Genomic DNA, 16,929 nt, shown 5'->3' with positions numbered 1-16,929 from the left:
AAATCAGTGCTTCAAAAGGTATCCATACTCGCATGTCCATTGCAGCATTATTTACAATAGCCAAGATATGGAAACAACTTAAGTGTCCATCTATGAATGAATAGATAAATATATTGTACATATACACACAAATACGATGGAATATTATTCAGTCATAAAAAGAATGAAATCCTGCCATTTGCAACAATATGGAAGGACCTCAAGGGCATTATGCTAAGTGAAATAAGACAGAGAAGACAAATACCATATGATCTCATTTATACGTGGAATCTGAAAAAACAAAACAAAATAAAACAAAGCTGATAGATACATATTTGTATGGATGCTTACATTTCCTAGGCATTTGGTGATTATGTCACCATGGACCCAAGCACATGTGGTTTGGAACCAGATATTGCATGGCAGAAGGCAATGGTAAATAATTAAACAAGCAAATCAAACCTGAAACACGGTTGGAGACAAAAATGATAAAACTGAAGCTGTCCTACTTTGGGTACATTATGAGAAGGAAGGGTTCTTTGGATAATCCTAGGAAAAATAGAAGGCAGCAGGAAAAGAGAAAGACCAAATAGGAAATGGATTAACTCCAAAAAAGAAGCCACGGGCATGAGTCTATAGGAACTGAGCAGGTTGTTGGGGATAGGACATTGTGGACATCACTCATTTTTGGAGTCATCAGGTGTCTGAGCTGACTCACAACATACATAGATACAGAGAAAAGATTGGTGGTTGCCAGAGGGGGGATAGAGAAATAAGATGGGTAAGGCAGTCAAAAGGTACAAACTTCCAGAGAGAGAGAGAGAGAGAGAGAGAGAGAGATGGTGGAGTAGAAAAACACTATGCCTGCTTCCTCCCATGAACATGTTAGAATTACAACTCAATCATAGAGCAATCAACCTGGAGAACCATCTGAAGTCTAGCTGAACAGAACTTTTATAACTAAGGATATAAAGAAACCACATCTAGACTGGTAGAAGGGGTGGGGATGCAAAACAGGTTGGCCCCAAATTTCCATATGGCAGTTGAGAATCAAGAGGAATATCTCAACTGAGAAGGTTCCCCCCAGAGGAGCAAGGAACCCCAACCCCACACCAGGCCCCCAAGCCCAGAGTACTGGTGGCAGAAAGAGGAGCCCCCACAAAATCTGGCTGTGAAAAACAGTGGGGATTCTGACCATCCAGGTGGGATGGAAGGCTGCGGGAAACATTCTTTTAAAGGGCCTGTGCACAAACTCACTTGCAGGCACTCACCCTGGGCTCTGGCAGAGGAATGGTGACTTGGAGGGTGTCAAAGGCATATGGGGGGGGGGGCGGGGGCAAACAAAAGTGTATGGCTTCTGCACAAGGGCTAGAAGACTGCAATTTTCCCTGTGTGGGGTCCTTCTCTTGTGCAACTGGCAGATGGACCCAATATTTCCTGTGTTGAGCCCTCCCCTACACGGCCTAATCTGAATCTGAATTGGTCTGGTGAATTCTGCTTGATCCACCCTGCTGACTCCCTGGGACCCTACCCCACCCCACTCCCCCAATGCCAGAGGCACTTTCTCAGTGAGCAGCTAGTGCCACCCTCATTTCACTCGTCCTTGGAAAAGTGTCAGAGTCTCCTTGGAAAACAAGTGGTGACTTGCCTCCATGTGCTCTGAGACTTTTGCTGAGTACCTCCAGGCTCAGCACTGGCATCAGACCAGAATCTACATTAACCTATTGATGACAACTCGTCCCATTCTAATGACTCCCTGAGGCCTTTTCTCACCCAATTTGCATACTACATGAGGCTTTATCAGTGGCTGAACCTTAAGGTAGCCGGCAGGTAGCAACAAGCCTTCGAGTGTCCTGGCTTTTTGCAGAGCTACTCCAGACCTGATACTGGTGGTAAACTTCTTTAGTTCACAGCATGACCTCTCCTATGTGCCTCCAGGTTTAGCATAGGCAGCGAACAACCATGGATCACTTTGTAGCTCTTACGAGGTAGTCCACAGCCAATCACACTAAGTGGGTGACTTGGGCCTGCATGTGAGTCCCTCCGAAGAGGCCCAGAATCAACATAGTTGTGGTCTGAAAGTTGGTTTCAGACCAGAGCAGAGCACCACCCAATTAGCCCAACAGGTGGAACACCCAAAGGGCAGCCTCAAAAGGCACCAGAGTCCACCAGGGCAAATCTCACTCAGCGGGGTAGGTCTCCTCCTCCACAGCAGCCCATAAGCTGTGGATAAGGCCAAATCCCACAGCTAACCAGCTTGAGGGTCAATCCCACCCACTGATGTGCCAATAGCAATCAAGGCTCAACTATAACAGGAGGGCACTTACAACCCACATAAGGAACACATCTGGAACACCCGGAGTCAGTGACCAGAGAGATAGTGCCAGGGCCCCACAGGGCACTTACTACATAAGTCCACCTGGCAAAGACTGGGAGACATAGCAGATCTATTTAATACATAGAAAGAAACACAGAGAGGCAGCCAAAATGAAGAAACAAAGAAATATGTCACAAATGAAAGAACAGGAGTAAACTCCAGAAAAGGAACTAAATGAAATGGAGGCAAGCAATATACCAGATACAAAGCTCAAAACAATGATTATAAGGATCCTCAAGGAACTCAGTGAGAACTTCAAGAAAGAGATAAGCAAGTATAAAACACGGCATGGAAACCACAAAAATGAACCAGTCAGAAGGGAAGAATACAATAACTGAAATGAAGAATGTACTAGAAGGAATCACCAACAGACTAGATGAAGCAGAAGATCAAATCAGTGATTTGGAAGACAAGACAGCAGAAAACATCCAACTAGAATAGCAAAAAGAAAAAAGAATTAAAAATTTTTTTTAAAAGGATAGTTTAAGAGACTTCTGGACAACATCAACTGTAACAACATTCACATCACAGGGGTACCAGAAGACGAAGAGAGAAAGCAAGAGATAGAGAACCTATTTGAAGAAATAATGACTGAAAATTTTCCTAACCTGCTGAGGGAAGTAGACATACAAGTCCAGGGTGCACACAAAGTCCCAAACAATAAAAATCCAAACAAGTCCACATCTAGAAACGTTATAATTAAAATGGCACAGATTAAAGACAAAGAGAGAATCCTAAAAGCAGCAAGAGAATGACAACTAATAACTTATAAGGGAACTTCCATAAGATTGTCAGCGGATTTCTCAACAGAAACTTTGCAGGCCAGAAGGGACTGACAGGAAATATTCAGTGATGAAAAGTGAGGGCCTACAACCAACATTACTCTATATAGTAATGCTATTAATATCATTTAAAATAAAAGGACAGATAAAGAGCTTCCCAAACAAGAAAAAGCTAAAGGAGTTTATTACCACTAAATCAGTATTACAAGGAATATTAGAGGGACTTGTTTAAGATGAAGAAAAAAAAAGATCAAAATTTTGAATAATAAAATGGCAATAGCTACACATCTATCAACAATTACTTTCAATGTAAATGGATTAAAAGCTCCAATCAAAAGACATAGGGCTGAATGTACAGGAAAACAAAACCCTTACATATGCTGCCTACAGATTGAAAGACACACAGACTGAAAGTAAAGGGATGGAATATTTATTTCATGGAAAATGGAAACAAAACAAGCTGGGATGGTCATACTTATACTACACAGAATAGACTTTAAAACAAAGGCTATAACAAAAGATAAAGAAAGACCCACTAGTCCCAGTTCTGGATATTGATCCAAAGAAACCCAAAACTAGCACTACTTCAAGGGGACATATTCATATGTTCATTGCAGCATTGTTTACAATAGCCAACATGTGGAGGTAGCCCAGCTGTCTGTTTATAGAAGAATGGATAAAAAGGAGGTGTTATGTATACAATGGAATATTGCTCAGCCATGGAAGGGAATGGGTTCTTGCCATCTGTGGCAGCATGGATGGACATGGCGGGTATTGTGCTGAGTGGAGTGTCCGACAGAGCAAAACAGACGCAATGTGATTTCACTTAACTATATAATCTAAGAAATAAAATAAACAAACAAAACAGAAACAAAATCTCAGATACAGAAAACATTTTGATGGTTGCCAGATGGGAGAGGGTTTGGGCATGTAGGTGAAAAACAGGGAGGGGATTAAGAAGTACAAATTGGTTATTACAAAGTAGTCATGGGGATGTAGGATATAGAATAAGGAATATAGTTAATAATATTGTAAAAACTATGTATGGTACCAGATGGGTACTAGATTTTGGGGGTAATTGATGGGATGGGGCTGGGGGACAGGCTGAAAAAGTGAAGGGATTAAGAAGTACAAATCGATAGTTACAAAACAGTCATGTGGAAGTGAAGTACAGCATAGGGAATGTAGTCAATAATATGATAATGACTATGTCTAGTGCCAGGTGAGTACCAGACTAGTCAGGGGGATCACTTCTCAAATTATACAAATGTCTAACCACTGTGCTGTACACCTGAAATTAATATAAAATAATATTGAATGTAAAAAAAAGAATGCAAACTAACTTTCATAATCCTCTAATTGAAATTAGTTGGCAAGTTTATAAACCTTTGCAGCAATCAATGAAAATCACATGCCTTCCAAAAATATAAATAAATAAAAATAAAACCAAAAAAAAGAGGTACAAACTTCCAAGTATAAAATTAAAAAATCATGGGGATGTTATCTACAACATGGTGATCGTAGTTAATAATTCTGTATTGATAGTTGAAAGTTGCTGAGAGAGTAAATCTTAAAAGTCCTCAACACAAGAAAAAAAATTAGTAACTATGTAAGGTGATGGATGTTAACTAGACTTATTGTGCTGATCATGTCATAATTACACAAATATCGAATGATAATGTTATTTACCTGAAATTAAGATAATGTTATACGTCAATTATACCTCAATTTTGAAAAAATAATAAAGAGAAAAAATCTATTTTAATAAAATACCATATAAATTGAGGTTAAATTCCTTTGGCCGTTGTTTATGAACATGAAATGTAAGGCTACTATTGTTCATCTAAAATTTCAACCTTGCCCCCAACGTGGCTGAGCACGTGTCCATGCACATCAGCGGCAATGACCCCCCGCAAAAAACAAACAAAAAAAATCACTCCTGTACCTGTCAAGAGTGAAATCCCAAGTTCATGGCTGCCCAAAACCTATCAAAAGCTTGAATGGAAAACAATACTTGTGGAGGATTGCCTCAAGTTTATTCCATCTATCCTCTTCTGTGGGTTCCTTAAAATGTATCCCTAAATTAAATTAAATCATTCAAGACAGCAGCCTACCTGCACAGCGTCACTGTGGCCTCTCAAATTGATGTGACTGAATTGCCGTTAAAGACCTATATTGAGGAAGGTTATAAGGAAGAGCTCAATGAAGTTCATTGTTTTTGTCAAGGACACGGTTCACTTTGGTGCACAGTGTCTCTTTTCTCAGTATAATGTACAGTGGGGTCCCTCTTGGTCAGCATTTATGACACAGAAACAAAGACTGGTCCTATTGCCATATTTTTTTTCATTCACTGCTAGGAATCTTAAAGACAATTCTAGCTCAGTAGTAGTGTAGTATTGCATGCGGGACTTAAGAGAATGTGTTTCGAACTAACCTATCTACAGTCACTTTATTTTTACTATGTCTCATTCTTATCTTCATTTCATTCTTTCATTGCTTCATTTTGTGTCTTCATTTCACCTCGCTATTTTATATTGTTGTTACTCTTGAAAAGATGAGATATAAATAAATACCAAATTGCCTACACATCTATGGATTAATGATTGGTTTCCTTATGGAATACATGAAGTAACTGTTCTCCTTGTGCTCTGGCCATGACAAAGTCCTAAAGCATGAAGAAAGCGTCTGAAGCATGCAGAAAAGAATGAAACAGCCACTTTAGGCTACACTTTCACTACCACACTACAGAATTTTTGCCAAAATCATTGTCTCAGAAATTAAAACAGAGATTCCCTTTAAAAATATATTCTTTCTATAAGGGTTCAGACTCTTGGTTCTTACTTCGGCTTACTTGCAATGGGAGATACCACAATTTTTAATCCAAGAAAACTACTTGATGATACTGTCACGACCACAAAATCCAAGGGAGTTTTAAGAGTAAGAAAAATAGAACTTGGAAAATAGAGCACAGCATTTGTTTGACATGGGTACAACATACAAGAATACACAATACATGAACTAATATTAATACCATTATATATTTTTTTTCCTCCTGCTGGCCATAACAAGTGCCATGGTATTTACGTCTTACACTATGCTGTAAATTAAATAAATTCAAATGTCACTATGTCACATGATCGAATGTACTTCTCAGCCATGATTTTGCTTTCACAAGGCAGAGGTCATAGTAGAAAAAAGTCTTAAGTGAGTATTTAGAAATTTATTTCAGGAGACCTAGGTTCTAATCCTGACTATTGGAGGTCACCTTGAGTAGGTCATAACCTCTCTCAAATTTTAAGAAACATTATTATAAGCATATAAATAAATTTCAAAGTTCCAACTATCATGTTATTGAAAAACAATATCTAGCATTACCTATGACTGTGACAAATACCCACAATGGTGCACTAATTCCCAATTGTATTTACTGCAGTGACTCTTACCATGCAAAGGGCTTTCCAACTCTAAAACTCTCTTTCTTCCCCCAACACACTTTCTGTCAGTTTCTTCCTATGGTTTCCTTTCACTTTTTTCAGGACATAAGGATAGATTCTCAGTACTTAGATTAACTCTTGTTTCCAATTATGCAGTGATCCATATTTTAGAGGATGCAATAAACACGAGTGCAACCTTTCAGTCCATGAGCACTTGATTCTATATTCAAGAAGATAGCACATATGAAGATTTCTTAATGATCGTTTTTAAGAAAAAAAACGTGTGTGTGTGTGTGTGTGTGTGTGTGTGTGTAAAAACAGAGAATCCAGATGTAAAATGATTGTTATAAAAATAAGCTGTCTTGTTATAAAAGAAAAAAAAGAATGACTACTTAAATATAAACACAACTAAAGCAAACTTAGTTTATCAAGGTTGAAATGGAGAGAAAATGGAACAAGATTTTCATTTTCCTCTCATCGTTTTGGATCTTGAAAAGATGAACAGGAAGCAAGAATCTGTCCAGAAAACCAGGTTTTCACAGTAAGCTCAGGTAGTATAAAATCCAACATCTGCAATTTGAGAAATGATTTGTATCATTTTAGTAAAGTATATTTTAGCACACGAGGAGGCACCATTTTATGCTTCCTACAACGCATAGCCTTATGCTGTCCTCTAAAGCCGTCATTTTCCCCACAATGACCTGACAGCCGCTGAAAGGACAAGATGGGTTGCCTGACTGATTATACCTCAGTAATATTTATGTAACTTCATGATGGCAGCAAAATACTGAAAAGAGGATACAGGAGATAAAGTAATGGAAGCTGTCCTGACTTAAGCTTCATGTAATCCCCAGCATCTCCTAAATCACAAGGTAAGATTAGTCAGTGATAAAAATTCTTGAACAGTTGGCAGCTGTCAGAAAACCCGCATTGTCCTTTTGAGTGGACTGTCAAATTTAGAGAATTTATGATCTGACCTATCAAAGATATTACTTTTAAGTTGTAGACCAATTTAATAAACATTAAAGACAACTCTTATTGGGGTTTTCTTTTTTATTTTACACTTATTGTTTTTTATCTGAGTTACATCCCAGCCAGGTTTACAAGGTAAATGGTTGAATGCTACACCAAATGATACTTACATCTGATCAGGCCAAAGCTCAAAAAATGCTTTTCCTTACTAGTCTGACTTTTGAATGACTTCCATTCCAAATGTGAAAAGAAACATTTTTCTTTCCTATACACATGGCCAAAACAAGGTATTCCCTGATCTCTTCAAAATTGTCTGAATTTTTACCTTTTAAGAAATAAGAAATGTTTTTTTTTTCTGTAGAAAATAAGTAATGCTACATAAAACTCCATGCAATATAATGCGATTTTTTTAAAATTTTCATATGAGTAAGGATGATTCACAATGATTCAGAGAACATAAAGCACTGGGGAGTTATGCAAATATACCATTATAATAAGCTTCTTTGATATAACTTTGATCACCTCTGGGATCCCTGCATTATACTTTTTTTTTTAAGTTTCTATGTGGTCCAATTCTTTTATTGCCATATAATGTGGACATACTAGTCTTAAGTCAAAAGTGAATTTTGCTGGGTTCAATCCACCTAGAATTCTCTCTCCAGGACATAGTTTTATTTATTAGATTTCTTCCTCAGTGAAAGATACAGTGAAGGGGAGCATTACTTTTCTGTTAAATTTAAGAAGCATGTAATGTAACATATCAAATCTACAGTAGAGAAAAGCATAAAGAAATTTTCTCTCTTCATTTCTTTTTCTAACGTGTGATCCATGGCTTAGCAAAAGTACTGTGCTCCAGGCACAATGAAATGCTCATGCTTAGGAGCACTACTAGTATTTAAATACATGTAACAATTCAGGCACAAAAAGCCACCCCAGCAAAGCTGACACTTTCTCCCCGTGATTGTAAAATTTTGGACTCTTAATGTCAACCCTCAAAAAAATACATGTACAGTAGTTATAGGTTCACCCAAAAGTCAACAATATAACTAAATTCTCCTCCAGGGAATGAGAATTAAAGAAAAAAAATCCTGTTTCTATTTTGAGTTTTGCTCAAAATGATCTGTTTGTTTTCAGCAGGTGAGGGATGAAACAAACCTAATTTGAGCCTCACAGTTATAAATGTGGAACATTTTCTTAAAGCCAACAAAATTTTATTTAAGCAAACCAAAATCCTAATATAATACTCAAAACATCCTTTTTTTTTATAGTTTAGATGTTTAGATCTAGAAAAAAATTAAAGTGTAACAACTTCGGCAATATAGTAAATGTCCATATCAATGACTAGGATGACTGATATATCAGGATTCCAGCAACCTGAGTGTTATGAATTGAGGAATTTATAATAGATATTAGACTTTAGCTAACTGTGGGAGAGGATAGGAAAGTACAAGTCCAGACGGCAAAGGTTGAAGTATCAGCTGCACTGAATAGGACTCATGAAGAAGTCTATGGATGACTATTGACTCTGCATCTGTGGGTGAACTCAGTGTTGCTGTAGGTCGACAGGGCCCACAGCAAGGAAGAAAAGCTGGATTAAAAAGTAGAATACAGTAGGCTGAAATCTGCAGACAAAGTTAAATCAGTGAAGCCACTAGAATGTGTGCCTGTCAAATCTTCTAACCAGGATTATACTGGTGACCTACAGATGAAGCTGGTATCGTTCATCCCAGAGCTACACATGTCTAGCTGGGGACCCAGAGAAGCTAAACGGAGATCTGGAAAAGCTGCAAGCACAGATGATGGGGACGCCAACCAGATGTGCCCCCTCTAGTAGCATCATACTCCCTAATTGTTGTTCTATAGTGTAGATTAATCACTTATGCATACATTTAGGATTAGCAAAGAAATGAAAGGGAGGAAATGAAAAAGAATTGATTGAAATATATGTTACAATTGATCATCTAGATACAAATAAATGTAAGTCAAAATAAGTAAGACATTATCATAATTAGTACGGTTCTCATTGCCACTTGGTCATGTCGTTTACCTGGTCTTTTTGTGTTTTTTCTAACTTTATTTTATTTTTCTTATTTTAAGTGTGTTTTTCCAGGACTTATCAGTTCCAAGTTAAGTAGCCATTTCAATCCAGTTGTGGAGGGCACAGCCCACACTGGCCCACACGGGCATCGAACCAGCAACCCTGGTGCTACAAGCATCACGCTACAACCAACTGAGCTAACCAGCCGCCCCCTTAGCTGGTATTTATACCTTGCTTTTTCCACTACTCATTACACATTCCCTTTGTCTCGGAAGCAATTTGGTTGCTCAGGTTTCCACACTTGGTGAGGTGATTCAAACCTTCATTCTTTAAAGCGCCTGGGCCATTTACATAGATAATTATAGTTTTTCCATTAACTCTTACCACAAGTGATAGAAGTACTAAGAGAGACCCCAAGAATGTCTGCATTCCAGACATATTTCTCTCAACCCCCCCCCAAAGCAAAGCAGCAACACAATTATTCTCTTGATAATCGAGACAAACAGCCCCAGCCAGTATAGCACCCCCTTCCTTGCCTGGTGATTCACTTGAGAAACCCAAAGTAGTGATCTCAGCTTCCAGATTAAGGGAAATTTAAGGGAAACTGGTACGAGCATTTCTCCCTTGGGAACTCAGACCTCTAAACCAGCAGAGCCTAAAATCACTGAGGCAGGCAGCCAACGTGTTGCTAATAGATCACTGGGGGAACTGTGAGAGGACTCACAACCCATTTTCATTCGTTGATTCCAGGACCCATGAATTCTGGCTCTGGGAGAAACAGGACTATGTATTGGACACTGATTTCAGCATGTATCACATCCTAAGAGACACTGTCCCAACACTGCAGTGTGTTGTCATCTAGCTGGTCCTGTAATAAAATCCTCAGAAGATCATTTCACCACTCTATCTGGTCTCTACTAGCTATTACAGAGGGTTAAAAAAAAAAGCATTTTCTGGGTAAATAACTACATACCACGTTACGAGGATACTATGTCCGTTTGCTCCAAAAACAAAAGCACATCTGGAACCGCAGCTAAAATTGGAGTTAACACCCGATTAAGGGTGTGCTAATCCACTGACATTCTCCGAGAACCATCTGCCTGCTCACAAGCCAATATGTAAGTTGTGTAAGGATGTGAGTCACCATTTTTCAAGTGCACAATGGTGGCCATATTCTCTAAAATCCCTTCAGATATATACTATTGTCTTTGATTGATTAGGTTGATGCAAAAGTAATTGCAGTTTTTGCAATTATTTTTAACTTTTTAAATCACAATCACTTTTGCACCAACCTAATAGTATTTTGTTAAACAAAAGAAGTTCTAGAGGCTACCACTTGGTCTTTCTTGTCAAAAGAGCCACCATTCCATCAATCAGGGAACTAATTTGGGGACTCTGCCAGGGGCTGAGTATGCCTATTCCAACTATACATTCTCAAACTGGAGAAATAATCACAAAACGGATTTAAAGCCACTGTCCCACTCAGACCGAAATCAAAACTCCATTCATTCCTATGCATCTATAAGCCCTTTCTCTGACTAGTGGACCACAATGGTATTTGGGGTTTCTAGGAATAAGTGTCAGTTATGAGACCAGGATCCAGTAATTTCCAAAAACAATGGTTATTTCCCATTCTTTAATTTACCACCCTGGTAAATTGCAATAGGTCCGTTTGAAGAATGTTGAGAAGATGTTGTGTATAAAATGTTGGCTATGTTCAAGGATTCTTTTTCATGGGAACTTGGCCTTCTCTTCATTCAAGGGACTCTGGGTCGGGAAACTGACTCATATTTAGTCATTGACTGAGACCCTAACTCTATTGTTATTCAGATCAGGCTTTTGTTCCCAAACCTAGAGTTTGACATTTAAACAATTCAAGTAAGACTATAGGAGGCCCTCTCTTTGCTGCATCTACTGCGAGAATCAAGATCATTCTCAGTATTCAGACCATGAACATTCCAGAAAATGTGGACATCACTCTGAAGGGACATGCAGTTATTGGGAAGAGCCCCAGAAGCACCCTGTTGGGGGACTTCAATCACATTCATGTAGAGCTCAGTCTCCTTGGAAAGAAAAGGAGGCTCCAGGTTGACAAATGGTGGGGAAAGGAACTGGCTACTGTCCACACTATCTGTAGTCACGTACAGAACATGATCAAGGGTGTTACATTGGGCTTCCATTACAAGATGAGGTCAGTGTGTGCTCACTTCCCCATCAATGTCGTTATTCAGGAGATTGGTTCTCTTGTTGAAATCCGAAATTTCTTGGGAGAAAAATACATCCACAGGGTTCAGATGAGGTCAGGTGTTAATTGTTCAGTATCTCAAGACCAGAAAGATGAGTTAATTCTTGAAGGAAATGATATTGAACTTGTATCAAATTCAGCTGCTTTGCTTCAACTATCCACAACCACTAAAGACAATGATATCAGAACATTTTTGGATTGTATCTATGTTTCTGAAAAAGGAACAGTTCAGCAGGCTGATAAATAAGATCTAAGTTGTCCAGCTACAGAAACACCGAGGTGTCGAGCGAGTCCTCAGACTTACTTGTGATATTTTAAAGAGGCAATAAAAGTCACGTATTGAACACAAAACAAAACAAAAAAGACTACAGGAAGCTGTAACATTATTTCAGTTTTACAAACCCATGATCATCAAAGACTTTTCTCTCTCTCTGAAGGTCAACTTCTGATTACTGCTTTAGTTCTGCTGTCCATACGGTAACTACATCAACCTTGCTTCTGGCAATTAAGCTCCTCCTTTTAGTCCCTGCTGCCCAGGGATCGCACCATCCCCTTTGAATTCAAGGAGTCCAGTTTGCTGACAACAGCCTCACTGTCGGTCCTGATCTGTAGAGAATAGCCAGTATAGAGCTCTCCAACAATACTGAGCTGCAAATCTATTTCTCATAGCTTAGATGAAGGGAGCGTTCTTTGGACCCCCCAGTAGGATATAGTTCAGGGTTGGGTGCAAAGGTCTTACATAACAAATCTACTCTTGCATTACAATCTTCCTAAGCCTTTGATATCTTCCTCTACAGTACATCAAGGAACTCCTGAAATTTCAACTTTAATTAGAGTTGTCTTTGGGCCCATATTTCAAAATTAACAAAGCAACTCTTAGAGCCATCCTAGCTGCTTAAGCTAAACCAATAAATCCAGAATCTCTGTTTAGTTCATCCATATCAGTAAATTCACCCAATCCAAGATTATATTTGTCCTTTATTGTCCCAACTATCTTAGGATGTATTCCTGTATGTGTGCCCCAGGATTCTGTCAATAGAAGCTGGTTAAATCTTGCAGTTACCTTGGTGTATATGGCACTATTTTTACTGTCACATGTTGTAACTAATCGCCAGGACTGGCATCAGGATTTTAATCTACTTATAGATCTAGAAGATATCAGATGGAAGTAGTCCTGTGAAGGATCAGCAATGTTTTGCAAGGCTTTTACCTCAAAGGAGGCATCAGGATCTGGCCATATGTCCCCATCGCAATTTTTTGGGTTTCACTCCTTCCAAATCAATGTAATCAACATAAGAAATTCTGCCAGATTGTGAATTCAATGAGCATTGAAATTCAGGCAACTTTAGGACTAGACTTTAGGTTTGGTTTTCAGACATCTCAGCCCTGTGTTTACAGTAAATAAAAGTTTATTTTGGGGTAGTCATAGATGCATTCTAGTTCATTCCCTGAATCTTAAGACTTGAGGCCACCATTTTCTTTCTTCAAGCGCTCCCATGCACTTAGCAATAGCCCACTTTCTAGCAGAACACCATACATCAGTTATCAGTCCCAGGGGGAAACTCCAAACACTTCTGCCAATTGCATATTGGTATCAGAGTCACCAGGGAAAACACAATGCAGTCAGGCACTAGAGGGAACAATACCTTACTCACATAGAGAGGAAACAGAGCAAGATCAGGTCCAATTTGGGTGTTGGTCCCCCAGGGCCAACGGGGCTCTCCTGGCAGCCAATGCAGGGCAATTCACTCATAGGCGCCGATTTTGTGCCTCACTGGGAGGATCCTATCCCTTCCTCTCCCAAGACAGACACATCAGTGGGTTGGCCAAGCATTGTATGTTGCTGACACTTAAGCAGAACAAAAGAGCATATACTGGGCTTACAACAGAGAAAGATATTCCCACCCAAAATGATAAGCCCAATGCAGGCTGTGTGAGTGCTGATCTGCTGGCAAGGAAGTGTCTCAGGCCTAAGGTCCATTCCCACGACGGTCAGGGAGGGTCACAAGACTGCAACCACCAAACAGCATCAGCCTTTTTCCTAGCATGTCATGGATGACCAGTGTCCCCTTTATCATCAGTCACAGTGTCATTAATGGTACTAGATTGCATCAGATAAAAAAAAATACTTTCAGATACTCCAGAAACAATGAAAAGGCCCTCTTCCTCAAAGTTCTGTTCCTATGGAAGTTCGAAAAATACAGGCTACATTTGGTACCACTGAGTGAGACTGAAAAGGAAAAGCTTGCTTCTATTTTGAATTTTGTCAGGATGGTCTAGTTTACTCAGCAGGTGAAGGGTTAATAGAGCAGCCAATTAATTTAAGCCACAAAGGATAGATGTTGAACACAGTCTTAAAGCCCACAAAATCCTATTCAATTAAGCAAAAATATAAACAACGTTGAAAAGCTGTAATGTTTTCTCTATTATATGTTTCAAGTTTAGAAAGCACTAGAAAAATGACAGTTTTCAGTATGTTAAATGTTAGTATTACTGATTAGCTTGAGTGCCTGACTAAATCCTAAAAAAGAAAATAAATGAAAGATGGCTATACTAGGTTTATCAGGGAAAGCAATTTTCACAAGGCTATGCATTTGATTAAGCAGAGCATATGGTCAAGATGGCAATTAATACGAGCCCTGTGGTATAATATCTGCCTGTATGTGTGCAGCAAAACTTCCATTTTTCACATCACCCTATTACAATAAAATGCATTTGCAGCAGAAGCTAAGTGCACTGTCAGTAGCAAAATCCAATGATTGGTATCTTTGCAGCTCTTTCCATACAGGAAAGATTTCCTCTCCTTCCTCTCAAGTTTTCAGGGAACCATTAAAAATTTTTTTAAAAAGTTTAGAAAAAGTCCTCTTTGAGATTGTTTTTAAGCTGATTAGCTGACATATTATGATTATCAGATAATAGATACTGCACTGGAAGGTGATTAGACACATATAGGCATTTCTTTCAGGTCCTGAAAAACTCTATCGTCAAAACCAACTCTTAAAGTACTTGAATAGAGAAAAAAATTGAGTGTGGTTATCCAAATGATGCTCTCCTTAATGCTACAAAAGCACTACTAGCATCCAACTTGTCCCTTCAATACCCTACTCTCGGTGCCAAGCAAATGCTGGCAGGTCCCTCTAGGCCTCCTTTTCATAGGTATACAATCCATGAACTAGTGCCAGTGTATCCACGGGGACTTGGCTTCTGGCAAACGCTGTCTTTGAATGCACTGTATTGGCCAACAAATGAATGTCCCAGTGAATGATGTCTGCTATGTCAATTCCTTTCCACAAGAGGAGAATCTTGCACTCTATTCATTTTTGTTTATACATGCAAACTTTGCTTAAGTTTATTTTTTTTTAATAAAAAAAATCACATTAGTGCCTCCCAGAATGTGTTCCAAATATACTAGCTTAGTCTTTGAGGTCCATTCAACCTTTTCAAATATTAACTTTCACTGAACTCCCTGAAAGAACAGAGTCACATTTTAAGACTGCAGGATTAGTAAAGTGCAAGGTCACACCACAATGTCAGAATAAAAGAGAGCAAAGATCCTCAAATTAACTGATTTTTCTGCTCTTTTGGTGACCTTAGACAGGCCCCTGCTTCCCTCCCACCAAGTCAAAGACCCATCTCACTTACATAAGGGCCTCAGTCCCACCAGGCCCGATACTAATGAGGAGAGAAAGACCTTTATCTAAGCAACCTCATCAAAACAGAACAGACATCGTACAGGTTTGTTATTACAGCAAAGGTCAAGAAAAGGTCTTTATAGGAAACTGACATGCAGAAAGGTGTAGTTCATGAGGGGGTTGAAAAGCAAGGGTGTCCAAATGTTTATAATCTCCCACACCATCCTGCAGCTATTGAGCAAGAGAGAGGCATCACCAATGCATTTTTAAGTTTCTTCAGTCTTTTTCATTCTAGAGTAGGCTCCTCCACCTTGTTGCAGGTAGAAGTATAAAAAACATACAAAAATGTGCCGAAATCATGAATGTATGACTTGATGAATTCTCAGAAGCCTAATACACTTGTGATCACTATCCAGACCAAGAAATAGAACACCACCAGACCCTCTGATGCCAGTTTCCCCTTAGTTTGGACCATCATAGCTATGCTGGCTAGCAAGAAGTCAGTGCCAGAATAGTTCACATACTTGAATAATATAAGCTATCATTGCAGATTAGCATACAGAATTTGTAGGGGATGATAGAAGTTATACATCACTGAGCTCAAAATTGATCCAAAATTCCATTACTTCTTGCAGCTCCACACTGCTACCATTTCTTGCCTGGAATTTTACAATAACCTCCCCACTAATAATCACTGACCTTTAATTTTCCCTTCAGAATATTCTCAAATAGCAGCTGAAGCAAATATTTTTAATTTTAAATGGACATCCCATCATATCATTCTACCCTAAAAGTGATGTTCCTCAATCTTGGTTTCACAGTGAGTGACTTGAATGCTACCAATGTCTGGTTTCCTTCCCCAGACATTCTCATATACAGACCTTTCTATGACCTCGAGGACAATGTAAGGCCCACATTACTGATTTCATCTATTACTACGCTTCCTCACTCATACCATCCCAGACACATTGACCTCCTTTCTGTTCCTTAAAGACAACAGACAAGCTCCCAACCCTAGCCCATTACACTTGCTCTTCCAACATTGTGAGAATTATAAAACTGTGACACAGAGACAAAAGCGAGCAAATGCTTCTGAAAAAAATGGTGCTGATACACTTGCTATTGGGTTGCCCCAAACCTCCAATTTGTAAAAAATGCAATATCTGTGAAGTACAATAAAATGAGGTATGCTTGTATTATGTACACAGAACATTAATGCATTTATGCCAAAAGTATTTAATAAAGACCCATCATGTTATAATCTCTATTCTGAATTCCAGGGACGTGATGAATAATGAATAGAATACCTGCTCTAGAGAAACCGAGTACCTAGTAGGGGAGAGTTATACCCATAAAATCGGATTGCTACACAATATGAATGCTATTTCTGACATATGTGCAAGTTGATATGGCAACATACAAGTGGAAATAACCAGCACTTATCTATTAGGTTGGAAGGAGCATGAATTT

The 16,929-nt window shown here is 38.9% G+C and overlaps 1 protein-coding gene across 1 annotated transcript; it reads left to right on the top strand.

The window, feature by feature from the left end:
• Positions 1 to 360: 360 nt before the first annotated feature.
• Positions 361 to 12,074, top strand: LOC308510426 (large ribosomal subunit protein uL6-like; the record flags this gene model as incomplete). Its single annotated transcript, XM_081079714.1, has 3 exons — positions 361 to 414; positions 9,642 to 9,802; positions 11,462 to 12,074. The coding sequence occupies 3 exons, from the start codon at positions 361 to 363 to the stop codon at positions 12,072 to 12,074; spliced, it is 828 nt and encodes a 275-aa protein (XP_080935840.1).
• Between the last annotated feature and the right edge of the window lie 4,855 nt (positions 12,075 to 16,929).

This window comes from Rhinolophus hipposideros (genome assembly GCF_964194185.1).
Source record: "Rhinolophus hipposideros genome assembly, chromosome: 18".
Lineage (NCBI taxonomy): Eukaryota > Metazoa > Chordata > Mammalia > Chiroptera > Rhinolophidae > Rhinolophus > Rhinolophus hipposideros.
The sequence above is the reverse complement of the archived record's forward strand: the minus strand, read 5'-3'. Positions and strand labels throughout refer to the sequence as shown.